Consider the following 15,206-nt stretch of genomic DNA (forward strand, 5'->3'; position numbering starts at 1 on the left):
AACATCCGGAAGACAGCTGGAAAGGTTCCTAACTGCATGTTTGACAGATGGCTGGCACATGACCTTGGCACTTATACAGGCCAAACACTGAATCTAAGTGTGTACAAGTTTGTGGTTTGATGATATGATCCACAAACACATGCTCCTCAATCAGGTCATTATATCAACATATGGATACAAAACAATCATCAGTACAAAAATGAACTAGCGTCCTGCACAGCATCATAAGAGGAAAACTTATAACTTGTATAAACAAATGTTTATGTTCAACCAAATAAATTGTTCAGGGCCCAAGGACTCCAGGTTTAATGAGCAGCTGTTGCTGGCAGAGCTCAAGATGTTAGTGAGAGAGAGTGAGAGTGAGTGAGAGACACAGAGAGAGAGAGGATCCACAGATAACATACTCCGAAGCCGGAGTGCTGTAAATCATGAAACAATATTCATTTTCCATAGCATTTATTCTTTGAAAATTACCACATACAATATAATAAACAAAATACACACAGCTCGTTTGTTGATATAGTTTGAAGAGTCTATAACGTCTCTGATGCTAAAGTGAACCTGTGCTCAGAGGGTCTTTGCTTTGAAATAGATGTCTGGAGTATATGAAGTAAATCACCACTCTGAAATGTCTTACAGTTAAAAATAGACAGTATATTACAAAATCAATGTAGTGTCCTTAAAGCCACTATGAGCAGGATGTGAATATTTTGGACTTGGGTGTCCCCCAGTGGTAGTATAAAAAATAGATAAATATGAGTGGACTGAAGGTGAAACAGACCAGATTTCACTGGAAACGTATCCTTGCAACAAAAACACTACAGAACAGTCATTCACAACTTTCAGGATGTAAAAATTTGAAACCGCCTGATAGCAACAATAACAAATATTTTCAGCTCACATTTCTTGTATTTAAGCAAAAATAATCAACTATTTGATCATTTGAAAGATTCATAAAACCTTGCTCTACATGAAAGGTATCTGTGAAGTTTTCTTCGGTTGGTCTATGTTGAATTTTGAACATGACTTTTCAATCATTCACAACTTAAAGAACTACATTCACAAAAAACTGACAGGAATTATTTTGTCCTATCAACCTCATACCCACGGGTTATACATTCTACAGTTAATATTTCAAACCATGAACAAAATCCTTTTCAAAACATTACATGACGAGGTTTTCTGTATAGCACAGTCCTGAAAGTGAACCGGACTGTAAGGACAACCATTATAAAAATATTGTGTTATTTGGGGGAAAATATTTCATTTTTGGAGCGTTACAAGGTGTTTTTGTAGTTTTTGTAGTAGCAGTTTTGTAGTAAAGTTTACAGATGAGACATTTAAAGACAAATATAAACAAGATTATTCTAAATATTTTATCTCACATTTCTGTATGTTATTCCTTTTTGCCTTGAAGCTACTCAAAAACAGTGAAACACCTCCCACTAGCTATAAAGCTTTGTTGAGGTGATTGAGCTTAGCAGAACCTAAAAAGCAACCATACACTCTGATCTGTACAGAAGTGGTTTTTAATGTAAGCTTTCAGCCAGTGGCTAAACAACAGGATCAAAGGCTGGCATTAAAAACTTTTGTGCAGATGTCTTTTTTCAGTTGTCTGCCTTTGAATCACTGAAGTACCATGAGTAAATTGTAAGAAGCATTTTGTTTGATTACATTTCTTTTCTTTGAGCAATGAAATAAGGCAAAGGTAAAAACGCTAGTTGAAAAATAGTATTTGAAGTTTGGATTTTTAAGCAAATTTTGGCTAATTAACTTGACATTCACTTCATGACTATCATTTTACCTTGTCACGCTAAGTTAAATACATATAAACAATTAGCCACAAGTAACAATATGTACAACAAAAATCTACTGGGTCCTAGAAAACATTTAATCTTCAATACGCAAAACATATTTTCACAGCTACTCAAAAAGGAGCAACATCAATTAAACATGAGCAGAGCTGCATGAAGTATTAGCTGCAGTAAAGACACTGTAACTTTTGCTTTTAATGTGACAATGAGATGGCCCTATATGCAAGTTTGAGAAAGGCAATGTGCACTGTGATGCATGAACACTTTCTGGTATTTGTTTGACAAATACCAGAAAATTTCCCTCAGCTGAAGAAGTAAACAATAGTTAACTGAACTGTTGTGATGCTTCAAACACAAATAATAATGTATCTACAGAGGCCCTGAGACCCATGAGGAAAAAAAAAAAAGAGCGTTTGGCATATTTCAGAGGTGGAAACCATTTCTAAAGGACCTTCCTTACAGGTTGGTTTGTATGTATTAGCCCATTGCACACAGATCGCAGAGACTGTGATAAAACTGCAGATGAGAGCATTTAGCCAGTGGCTGAAACATGAGCATAGTGCATAGGACCACACAATAACATTGGTAATTGTGAGCCAGTACACAAAGGACAAAATACATTGAGTTGACATCATTGGTATAATGTGGTGTCAGCTGTTCTCTTCAGGGAAGCTGGCACATATCATTTGTCAGACAGTGTCTAATACGGGCTGAAACATACAAAATAACACACCACCTAACAACATGTCCGTTCTAGAACTGGTATTCATGCTTCCTAAAATAAAAACAGCACCAATGACAGTAGCACATATAAGTGTAGTTATAGTATCATGATCCCTGTGAGCCTGTTACACAAATATATTGAGGAATTGGAGGGATAATATTGTTATGTTCCATATTTTTGGCATTTTACTGCCCATTTTGAGACAACTTATCAGTTTAAACTCATAATGCTTTTATGGAAAAGTAAGAATTTGCCCCAAATGAATGTGACAATGTTGCCTATTTGTATGTTTCTCACTGCACTGTTATTACTGGTACCAGATAATCAAATAATGTATCAATTCTGAGTGAACCACGCCAGCCAAGAACCATCAAAATACCACATTAAAAACATTACCATCCCATGGTACTTCTGAAAACAGGGTCAACCCATCTTTCAGAAAAGATTTCCATGGATGCTGCTGCTTCTGGCGTGTCCATCCTCATGCCCTCACGTTCTCATTGTTTTGATTTGATCTGAAAAAATATAAATGCAATCAATCAGCAATATATACCTATATAAGTAACGTAAAAAACAGTGTCATTCAGGTATGACATCTCATAACAGTGGGAACCAGCATACTGAGCATGTGGATCAACAGTGGAGAAATAGATTACGCAGCAGGAGCAGGTAGAGAAGTTTCTATGGATATTTTGTATCCATCGTAAATACTGTGAATCCAAACACACCACTACTGAGAGACACTTCAAGCCTTGAAACTTGAGCATTTGACACTCAAGGGATAGACTTCTGATTGAGTATTTAAAGCTTTGATATCAGATATCAGCACCAGCCTTATTGGGGCACCCTTGATCCAGTAGATGCATCAGGAAGCCAAATGACAGTAGGTGATTAAGTTGAAGAAACAAAGTTTTGGATATGAGGAGTTATAGAAGTTATAGGAGATATGAGGAGAGTATAGGAGTACACATACTGTACTGCTTGTTCAGAATAACACCATGGATCACAGTCAAAGTCACCATAATACAGTAAACATGGTAAGGAAAAACTGGGGGAGTTTAAAAAAAAAAAATCCTCTACAACTACATAGTACCACAATAAATAACACAACACAAAACACCCAGTACTCACTGCATAATTTGATCTATGGAAGGATTTGAATGAGAGCATTAAACATAATAAAAAGAAAATAAGATGATGTTGATGAAGTAGAACAGACTAAACCTTGCAGGTTAATAAAAAGCTATGTGCTGTGTATGTTCCAGTCATACACAGATATGCAATAAAACAAACATATTTGATGAAATATTGTGATGCAAAGAAAAACAAAGAAATGTTAAAATTCTCCACATTTGTAGGATTAACTGGGAAAATGTTTGTCATTGGTTAAAATGTGGATTAAAAATAAAGCAATGTTTCTCATGAGAAGTGTTTTTTTTTTTTAATGACCATATGAAATGTAGACAAAGGGTGTTATGATATATATGTATTCTTAACTTAATAGTGAACGAAATGACAGTAGTCACTGCAGTATGAGCTCAGCACGCCAACACACTCTCACTTATATGAACTCTCTTCATACCTTGCAACCAGTCGACTCCCTCCTGCAAACCTTCTCCTTTCAGAGCATCGGTGGCACTGGAACAAATCAACAAATCATATTTAGAAAACTGTACCATAAAGTCCCTACTTTGTCAGAAGAAATCGTAAAGATATACCTGCACCTAAATATGACAAAAACATTCATCATGATATGATAAGTGACTTGTTTACTACATGCATGTAAACATAGTCATTGACACATCCTGGTTGTTGAGACTAAACAGCTGTGTTCTGGTGCCTCCAATGGTAGAGGTGCAGGTTAAATACTACGGCGTTATTTCACAGAAGATTCCAATTTGTCTGTGATAACTACACCACTGCTTCCTCAATTGCGTTAGCATACAGGCATACTAGGTACAGTAAGTAAATAAGTGTGCATGTATGTTCATACCAGATGTGCCAGGGTTTGTCTTTGATGTTCTCCAAACAGAGCAGCTGTGAGACCTTGACTGAAGACAGAGAATCTCTGACATCCATCTTGTTAGCAAAGAACAGGATGGGGATCCTCCTGTGTTTAATATCTGTAGTGAGAGAGACAGGGATGACGTTGCAAAGTTATCATTATAAATTCTTAATGTCATTACGTTCTACTAACGAGAAACAAGATTGTGAAAGCAAGACAACTTGGACAAAAGAACAGCTTCATAAAATGTGTGTTACTGGCAAAACAAAAGAGACACAGTTAACAGGGGCAGGGATTCAAACCCAAGCTCAAGAATCATGTAAAATGTACGTGAACGTACCAGGATGGTTTAATAATGTGTCCAGTTCTTCTTTGGCTACTACCATCCTCAGTTTGTCTGCACTATCAATGACAAAAATGATAGCCTGGCCTTCCCTGAGGAATACAAAGAGACAACAGGGATTAATATGTATCTAAACAGCAAATGGGACTGGTGTTTTTGGTAGTGCTGGCACACTCACTTGTAGTAGTGTTCCCAAAGGTTTCTGTATCTGCCTTGACCAGACATGTCAAACACTGTGAAGGAAAGACTACAAGAAGAGAAGAGAGAAAACTTGTGTATATATATACATATATTGACAAAAACACAGTATAATACACCAGACTTGCTCCAAAATTATATAAATTAACTTAAGACTGAAATATGCAATTATGAGAAGATGACATAACATTTTTTTAAAATAAAATGTCCAACAGCTACCTGGATGTCTTGAACTTCTCTATGCTGAAGCCAATGGTAGGGACAATGTCTTGTGCCTGGGCCTGAAAAGACACATGCAGTAGGTTGTAAATAAAAACATAAAGCGAGAACACAGATTATCTACATGTTTTAAATTCCTCGCTAGTTAACTGTACATGGGTGGTGCGTAGATAATTACAGGAAAACAAAAGCAGTACTATAGGATATTAATGTGCACAATTGCTGTAATCAATATTCTGGTAGATAAGTGAATGTGTGTTCGTATTAGTCATTGGTTAGACTCACATTAGAGGGCTTGAGGTGGTTGATGATGGTGGTTTTTCCGCTGTTGTCCAGACCAAGACACAGCACATTCACCTCCTTCTTCAACCCCAGCCATCCTGCCAACTTGTCAAACAGCCCCATTGGCTAGCCAGCAACCATCAGCTGCCTGTCTGACCTAAAAGAAAAAGGCCATACATGCAGTTGGAAAGTGACAGCCTCTCTTGCACAGATTGCGGACTGTTTCAACAAGAAGTTTTACATCAGCAGATACCAGAGAGGCATATAGTTACAGATCGGTTAATCAGCCGGTTATTTGGCATTTTAAGATAATCAACATCAGCCGATGTCTGTGCTCACAAGGCTGATGAATAAAACACATCTTCAGACACATTTGCAGGCAGCCTTGTCAGTGTGGTTGTTATGGAACAATGTTAGTGCTGTTGGAACAAAAAGTTAGTTTCAAGCACTATAACTTTCAAGCATCCTGCTGTAAACATATGCCTGAATTCCCTATAGAATAGAATAAAAGAGAATAGAAAATACATTGATTTTCTTGGTTTTGATACTGGCCATCTGCAGCCAAGCTCTCTAAAAATCGGCCATTGAAAATCCCGTATCAGTCGATCACTAATACAGTATAAAGTAACTACTTCTGCACAGATATTTATTGTGACTTGTTGCTCTGGTTAAAGATGTGTCTGCGCTGGCTCCTTATATGTGATCTGCAGTCGATACCAGAAATGAACACAGATCATGCACCTACGTCCGTATCACAACCTTTACAGCTTTAAGGAAAACCTGGTGTACATGTCAGACATCTGTTAATATAGCAACTCCCACGACACTTATAATGTCGCATTAAAATAACCCTAATGAAGAAAACGTCGGCAGAAGTTTCAGCATTTAACGCTACTCGACAAGTGAGCATTTAACGCTAGCGTTGGTTACTAAACCTTAACCCATTTTAATGCTAGCTAGCGTTACGACAAGACTTTTCTGTTCATTCACAATACAAAGCAACGGGTCACTGCAGCTATTAAGAAATAGCATTATCTCGACGACTTTTATTCGCTAACCGTAGCTTAAGCCAACATGCTTAGCGGGCTCTTACCAGACTGTAACGTAATTAACATTCGCTAACCGCTATTTAATCTCTTTTTGTTACTGTTGCTAACCGGACGTAGCTAACGTTGAGCTAATAATTACTTCAGCTTGCCGAAGTTTACATGGACGGTTATCTAACGTGAGACTATCCTTCTTCATATCGCCAATTTTACAAGACAGCAAAACACACACACACACACACACACATACACAGACACACACACAGAGATATAACGTTAATAGCATGAACATATCTGAAGCCTAACTTAGCCTTACAGTTAACGCTAACAGCTAACACCCTAGCTGGTATTATCCTTTACCATTCTGTTGTGTAGTTGGAGTTTACCTGTAATTTAACCTTCGGGTCTTGCTTCCAGGATGCACTTAACGCCCCCTTAAGCTATCTCCTTAAATAACCAACGTTTCATTCATTTCTCTTCCACTGTCTCATGCAGGCTAGCTAACAGAAAACTCTCTGAGTTATTTACACTGTTGCTGGGAAACCAGTGTGCTGCTGACTCATGTCTGCCCCCTACAGGCCCCACAAAGCTGACTCCTGTCTGATACTGTGGTCTTGCAAAAGCAATGGGGTTGTCATGTTTTAGTAACTATTAATTTAAGGGTTACATCCATTTAATAATCCTGATTTGTGCACTGTTACAGTAATGGGATGCATAAAATGTATTCGTATAAATGTAATTGCACACCGGGAAAATACCCCATTCACAAGAGAATGAATGTGTGTCAATCTGTCTATGAAATGGAAAAACAAAACAGATTAATGATAAAATCAAATGGGGAAAAAAAGAATTTATTAGGCTTATTGTGTGAAAATGTTTATGATGAGTATAATGCAACTTTACTTAATTTACTCTTTACTCAATAAGTATGTGCCACATATTTTGCCATTGTCATTGGCTCTTTAAGGACTTTCATTTATCACCCGTTTGACAAACTCACCTGACAATTCTTCATGTCCAGAAAACGTGTCAGTCTCTTGAGTGACAATTAAGAGGACACATGCATGTGCGTGTGGTTGAGAGAGAACACATGCATCCATGGATACCTGTGTGTGTGTGTTAGTGTGAATGAGCAATTAACAGCTTGCTTTGAAGAGATATGTTTGGGCCTGGCTGGGTTAAAGTCTGAGAGAAAACTAAGTATTAAAATAGGGTTGTTTATTAAGGAACAAACATACTGAATAAAACTTACAACTTTCACAAGACTTTTTGTACAAGACATACTGCATTATCATGAGGATAGAACGTATATTTCTATAAAATCTTTTGACATTCAGCGGTCTTCAGTTCATAAAACATGATTGTATTTACCATTCTGTCAATCTTTATTTCTGGTGAATTGTTACATTAACCAGCTGGAAAGGTTGTTGTTCAAATCACATACTGTACCATACCATACCTTATCCTATTCACATCCTCTCTGTCATGAGGTAACAAGACTTGAGACCATTAAAAGTCAATACAAACCATTGGATTGTCACTTGGAAAGAGAAGAGGTATTGGTGAACACTTGAATAGACACTGGAGAAAAGAAGTCCTAAATTCAAGTGAATGCTAGTATTTGCTGAGATAACAAAGAGACCGCATTTGGCCAACGCTGACAGAGGTTGGTTGTTGTGGAGGCTGTATTGATAATGATCCATAAGATGACAAGTGTGTATTAACCAGACCCACATGTGGTCTAGCAGCCAACGGCTCTCACACGAGCCGTGTGTGGTACCATCTACACCCAACAGTCTGGTGTTTGTGCAATTAGTTGAATGACGATGCCAAAGAACTCTGGTTTGTTTCCAGCTCAGTATGCACATACAGTCTGTCTTTGTGCAATGGTCTCACACTTGAAAACCACTCTGTTGGATGTGGTGAAGCTGCAGGCGAAGAGACTGTATGCTGCTTATGATTCTCCTCTGGTGACCAATCAAACAGATCCCGATACGCCTGATGTCACTGAAAGGGGAGAAAACAAACACCATAACATGCAATAAAGAGGTTCACGTCACTCACCTGCAACAAGAACACTTGGAAAACTTGTTAATATGAACTTTAACCATATTTAGCATGGCAGCATACTGTAATACTACCAGTCGTAATATCGTTAATTTCAGACTGTCAGAGGATGTCTGAAAAATTAGACTGATGTACCTGCAGCTTCATGATGATACAGTGAATAAACCAGGGCACATATAATATTGCAGCCTCATTAAATAAATAAAAAGAAGTCTTCAATTCAATTCAATTTGATTCAATTCAGTTCAGTATTATTTGTATAGCGCCAAATCACAATAGAAGTTATCTCAGAACACTTTTCAAAGCAGGTCTACACCATACTACTGATTTGTGGAGACCCAACCATGACCTGGACAAATATTTCCTATACAAATCTTAATAATGGATTTTATTAAAATTTTTCTGTTCTTTTGATGCTACTTTGTTTCATTTTGGTGTGGTTTTAGATACTGTAGCTGCTCTCTGTGTGATTCGTCTTCACTCACTCTATACTCATGGTTGAAATGGAATCCAGTGTTGTGTATCCTGCTGCCAGGAAGTTGTTCTTATACTGGCTCATCTTGATGGAGTCGAGCCAGTCACCAATAGAGATGAAAAGAGGGTAGTCTGGCATGTCCTCTGGCGAGTCAGGGAAACTGAGATGAGAAACAGAAAAGGAATACAAAAAGACATGTTAGCATATCATTGAGCTGAATAGCAATTATTCTTTGAGTAACCATGCCAGTGGCTCAGAACAACATTATTAGCAATGATTTTCCAACACATAGCTTACCTTCCCTTTTAAAAAATGGTATAAAAATGAACATGTGGATGAACAATCAATAACAGTCAATATTACAGCTTTATTTCATTTTCCCCACCAATATGCATTATTATTGTCTGGTGATGTGATACCGAGCAGGGATGGTTTTAACATCTCTACCTTCTTGCTGTTGTGCGTGCTATAGAAAAACTTGCATTCCGCACTTGATATTTTACTGCATTCACATAATATTTTTCAAGATTCTTAACATATAGAAAGTAAACACAGCTATCAAATAAACATAACATTTTGAAACCCATGAACACTTTATTCCAAGTGGGGTTTACCTACAGTAACAATTTTAAAGGATTTAGTGGCACCTAGTGGTGAAGTTTCAGATTGCAACTAACCAAACATCACTCGCTTCTGTATTTGATGAACTGGGAATGAGAACGGGCTGTAAAGTGTCTAGGAAAAACTATGGCGGCCACGAAATTCACAAAAATGCAAAAGGGCTAGGGGCAGTGCTTGGGCTGTTCGTTCTAGGCTACTGTAGAAACATGGTAGTTCTACATGGTGGGCCCCATGGATGGCAAACCATGGGGTCTGTAGTTAAAAGTGGCTTATTCTAAGATAATGAAAACACAACGATTCCTATATTCAGGTGATTATCCACTAATGAAAACATACCTAGATCCTCCTAATTAATCCTTAATTTTACACACTGGACCTTTATGTCTGTGCAATATGATTATCATACCCTACTGAAATTGAAAGCAATAGCTGTTTGTAAGGAGGGAAAACAATAAAATTGTACAGTATTCTTTAGATAGAAAAGGGAAGTTTTCATAATTTATGGTTAGTGGACTAAAACATGCAAGGCCACCAGTATGGTCCTTTCACACAGTGTCTGTATGAACTGATACTTTACCTCTGCACATCATTCACTAGAGTGAGCAGACTACTGGGATTGATTATGAGTTTGTCCAGGAAAGAGAGCACATTGTTGAAGCGTGGGCGCTGGCTGGACTCCTTCTGCCAGCAGTGCAACATCAACTGGTGCAGTGTTACGGGGCAGCCCATTGGTGCTGGTAGACGGTAGCCTTCTTCAATTGATAAAATGACCTGAGATGAACATCAACAAGTTAAATATGAGTGACAAATACAAATTTGTATTGCTATTGTGTTTATCATGCTTTAGTGGTTAATGTAACCAGCAGCTTACATCTTGATTGGACATCTCCCAATAGGGCCTCTCACCATAGGACATCACTTCCCACATGACAATGCCGTAGCTCCAAACATCACTAGCTGAGGAAAATTTTCCATAAGCAATAGCCTCCGGTGCTGTCCAGCGTATTGGTATCTTTCCTCCCTGACACAAAACATAGAGATATTCAACATTTCTCACTGCAACAACAGTCATATTGTAATATCCCACAGTAACGGTTGGATCCAAACTCACCATAGCAGTGTAGGCTGCTTCACTGTCATCCTCAAGGATTCTGGACATACCAAAATCAGACACCTTACACACCAAGTTCTCATCCACCAAGATGTTGCGAGCGGCTAGGTCTCTGTGAACATAACCCATATCTGACAGGTAGGTCATGCCTACTGCAATGCCACGCATCATGCCAACCAGCTGGAGCACTGTAAACTGACCATCACGTGTCTGGAGTGGTTGTGAGAAAGAGAGAGGACAAATATGATGCATGGAAGACAATTTTTATTCAGGAAACAGGTGCACATTTGTGAACATGTCTCTCTCTCACCCGGAGGAAGGAATCAAGAGCTCCATTTTCCATGTACTCAACCACTATCATTACTGGTCTGCCTAAGGAAAAGGTAAAATGCATGATCTGAGTAATAAACAGAGAAAAGAGACTGAAGGAAAGAATTAATGAAAACATATATAGAGCTTACTCTTGGTGACCACTCCCTCAAGCCTGATGATGTTGGGGTTGTTAAACTGTCCCATGATTGAAGCCTCACGCAAGAAGTCTCGCCTCTGTTGTTCCACATAGCCACCTTTAAGTGTCTTTATTGCCACAGCGATGTCCATCCTCCCAGGTATATGCAACCGACCACTACAGACTTCTCCAAATTCCCCTATCAAAACAACACAACACAAAAAATGGTTTATTATCTCTCATATATTGACTTGGATAAGACTTATTCCAAGTGCTATATCACTGCTGCCAATTTAATTGATCATTATGTTTCCTGTTCTTAGTGAAGTATAAATGTATGTTTTTGATAAAAAAAAAACAAAAAAAACATCAGGTGAAATAAATATTGAGTCAGACAGTTGGATAATCAATTAAACCTGAAGTTGACAAAAAAAAGATAAATGTGGAAACGGTGTGACACTATACAGCAGTTGCATTGCATTTCAAACATCTGTAAGTACACACTGCTCCCACCAGATGGAGCCTGTGTTACAGAAACTTGACAAATGAGATGCAAGTATTCATGAGCTAAATAGCAGACACAATCTGTTCAAATTAATGAACCATTGAACATCATTACTCATAGTCTGTAGCACTGGCTTTGCTTCTCTAAGGTACAATACAATAAATTACTTTAAAACCAGCTTTCTAAGAGTGGCTATAAACATTTTAAACACAAGCTTTATGAGGTTTAACATCTCTTATAGAATAAAAATGTTACTCAACATAAAATGTGATCACAGATGCTAGACAACCGTATAGTGTCACAGGGACATTTTTACAATATGCCTGTGTAATCCAAAATGTGAATTTAAGAAATAATGCCCATATTAGGATAATGGCACAAACAAAATAATGTCCTCTATCTACTTTCCAGTCATGATTTATTAGAATTTATGTATTCATCTTGCACACAGGTGACACCTGTGCTGTTCCAATACAGAAATCACATGTATAGTACGACTTAATGCTTGTGTACATTTGTGTACGTACAGTATTGTGTATCCTTTTACCTGCACCAATCACCCTCTCGATGCATATGTATGAGGGGTCTATCTCTTTGGCAAATTCCTCCACAGCCTGAGTGGGGTCTTCATACGTGTCAGGATCCACATAGGTTTTTATCCCAGAAAATGGGACTGGAAGAGAAGAAACACAACATACAGTATGTAATATTACAATATTTTGTATATTATGTTGGAATATGAAACTCTGACATACAGTTGCATAGCAGCATTATTCAGGATAAAAGAAACAGGGCGAATACAGAAACAGACACCGACAAACACTGATACCCATCTCAAACACGCTGATAACCTGCAGAACTTTCCATGGTGAACACTAGTGGATTTACAGATTCTTGGTGGCACTGTAAGCTCTTCTAACAGTATAATGGGAACATGGTACACCTGCATTATTAGCTAGTCACAGAAGATTTAGATCATAATTCTAACTTAAAGATGATTTTTAATACATTTTACATAAATAAATGATTTATGTAGAAAATAAGGCCTTACATTTTACTTTACAACATGTATTAAATGCTCACGTGTTTTTTTGTGTTTTGTGAACCAATGTCTTAATTTATTAAACATTCAAAATTAAACATTCATTCTAAAGTTTTGCATAAAGATGTTAGCTTTGGACTACAGCCCTGCAGTAAATTCTGATATATGGAACCATATAATGCAAACTTTTAGTCGTGACTGGGCCAGAGAAGTTGATTCTTGTTACAACTATATGAGGCTATAATTAATCCTATATTTGCTTCTATTATACTGTCAGATGTTATTTTGGCAAGGGAAAAGGGCAAAAAAGAAAAAAGAGCTCAGAAAATGCCCCAGAGCAGCGTATAAAGACATTGCAGGCAGCCAAGCTTCAGCATCCTCCTCTCTGGTTGGGGACGTTGCTGCAGTAAGCACTGTGCATGGTGAGTGGCACAAATGATAAGTTGAAGCAACCGATGGCACACCTCGAGCAGATGAGCTGGGGACTAAATGTACTTTATAGCTGTGTCAGCTCATATTGTAGAAGGTTGAAGGCTTCGTCTGAGATAGATTCCAGTTTTGGAGTCTACTTTCTACCTGTGTCTCCAGGGTGTCTAAGCTCAGTTCCATAATAGAACAAACCTTTTCTACCAGTTTGTTGAGCCTGCTGGCATCCCCTGCCTGGGTGATACCTCCACAGCAGACAACAGCAAAGAACAAACAACAAGAAAAGTCTGTGGGCAAGGATTATAAGTATTGAAATAAATATTATATTTTAAGAAAAAGTTCCAAAATGCATATTTGCATCTGCAAAAATATTATCATTCTTTGTCATGTGCTGTTAAAATAACAAAAAAGTATGACTAGATAATTCTGCAGCATAACCGAATCTAACTTATTTCACACCTGTGGAAAAGCCACAGCATGAATACACACATAAACAGTAGTAGTGCACACATACACACAGCGCCTTGTGTCCATTTCTGTTGCACAGACGTGTGTGTGTCTGTGGATGCTTTCGTATGTCAGGATGCACAACATGTTTTTGCACAGTCCTTGAGGTTCTTCTTGGATCAATCACAAATCCCCAAATCAAGCTCAGAGATGGTAAATTTGTCTCAAGAGCCACACTTGTGCCCCTGCAAGCCTGAGATTGTATTCCACAGCAGCTCTCACTGAACTGAATGCTCTGTGGGCCATCAAAAGCCTGGTTTTTATCTTTAATTGTAGCACCACACTTGAGTCAATCCTGTAATTCTTAAAATGGAACAGTGGTTACCCAAGTTTTGTCTCAATACAGTAATGGGTATATGCAATACTGTGAGTGATCGATGGCTGAAAAGAAAAAAGATTTAGCACTGAAATCGGACCAGTCTGTTGTATGCACTTTCAACAGCCTGCACACACATAAGAATCTGTAAAATAAAGGTTTTGTAATGTGTTGCATTCATGCCAAGAGCTGAGTCTGATCAACACAGGTGTGTGTATATGTGTGTGCTAAAAGTATTGAAAGAACATGGACAAGAAAACATTTTTCACAAACTGATTGCAGTTCAGTCTTTTGTTACCTGGAGTGTATGCCCAACTAATACTGGAGTATCGTATAACTGGGACTGATGACTAATATATCAGCAGAAACAGTAATATTTTTTTACATAAACACATGACCTAAAAAAAACAATCTTGATATGGGTCCCTTAGGTTTAGTTTTTAAAGAATTATGACCAAGATACATACTAAGCAGTACTTTTCACAGTTGAAAAATCAACTTGTTATGGCTCTGTGGTGGACAAACCAGTGTATGTAAAGGAGACACTGTTTCTGAATGATCTTAAACCTGATTTGGCACATCTGTACTGCATATTCTTGTTACTTATTGGTTGACATATACACCAATATTGATATATCTGCAAAGAGCTCAAATTGGCCAATATACTGTCCTGCTTGATTTATCGGTCTAGCTCTAATCTGATGTTGCTTTTTAAATAGATGACGCATGATCCGTTTGAAGCCTTTTGGGCCTTGAGCAGTATTTTGCAAGAACGCGAGTTGAGTTGGAAAGTCTGTTCTATTGCGCCATTTGAGCTTAAAAATGATTTACAATAAAAGTTTACTTGTGAACTGTATTAAAAAAACATTAGAAAATCTGAGACGGTTACCATTTTTGTGTATACTCTGTATAACTTTTGTCAAAGCCCACACACAAACACAATAAAAAACATTATATACAGTACCATGTCCACTGTGGAAGCGAGTCCTCCTCTTCTCCTCTGACTTCATCCTGGCTTTAATGTACCCCTGACACCTGTATAGGTGAAGCAGTTTGC

General features: G+C 37.9%; 2 protein-coding genes across 4 annotated transcripts in view; both read right to left on the bottom strand.

Annotated features, from left to right (window-relative positions):
- Window positions 1-439: 439 nt before the first annotated feature.
- Window positions 440-7,198, bottom strand: arl6 (ADP-ribosylation factor-like 6). Its single transcript, XM_051379939.1, has 8 exons — window positions 7,018-7,198; window positions 5,589-5,742; window positions 5,304-5,365; window positions 5,065-5,133; window positions 4,884-4,978; window positions 4,532-4,661; window positions 4,121-4,176; window positions 440-3,053 (listed from the first exon to the last, which is right to left on the bottom strand). The coding sequence occupies exons 2-8, from the start codon at window positions 5,706-5,708 to the stop codon at window positions 3,028-3,030; spliced, it is 558 nt and encodes a 185-aa protein (XP_051235899.1). The 5' UTR covers window positions 5,709-5,742; window positions 7,018-7,198; the 3' UTR covers window positions 440-3,027.
- Window positions 7,199-7,832: 634 nt separating this feature from the next.
- The window catches only part of LOC127352104 (ephrin type-A receptor 6-like), a 51,077-nt gene continuing 43,703 nt past the window's right edge, over window positions 7,833-15,206 (bottom strand). For 2 of the 3 annotated variants that reach the window (XM_051380257.1, XM_051380259.1), the window contains 8 exons: window positions 15,114-15,184; window positions 12,406-12,531; window positions 11,367-11,552; window positions 11,216-11,277; window positions 10,666-11,115; window positions 10,372-10,565; window positions 9,184-9,333; window positions 7,833-8,638 (listed from right to left, as the gene is read on the bottom strand). In XM_051380257.1, coding sequence (XP_051236217.1) covers window positions 8,524-8,638; window positions 9,184-9,333; window positions 10,372-10,565; window positions 10,666-11,115; window positions 11,216-11,277; window positions 11,367-11,552; window positions 12,406-12,531; window positions 15,114-15,184 — 1,354 coding nt within the window. In that variant the 3' untranslated portion in view covers window positions 7,833-8,523. The remainder of the gene's footprint in view (window positions 8,639-9,183; window positions 9,334-10,371; window positions 10,566-10,665; window positions 11,116-11,215; window positions 11,278-11,366; window positions 11,553-12,405; window positions 12,532-15,113; window positions 15,185-15,206) is intronic. The other variant, XM_051380258.1, reaches the window with a different exon arrangement.

The sequence above is a fragment of the Dicentrarchus labrax genome, unplaced genomic scaffold (assembly GCF_905237075.1).
Source record: "Dicentrarchus labrax unplaced genomic scaffold, dlabrax2021, whole genome shotgun sequence".
NCBI lineage: Eukaryota > Metazoa > Chordata > Actinopteri > Moronidae > Dicentrarchus > Dicentrarchus labrax.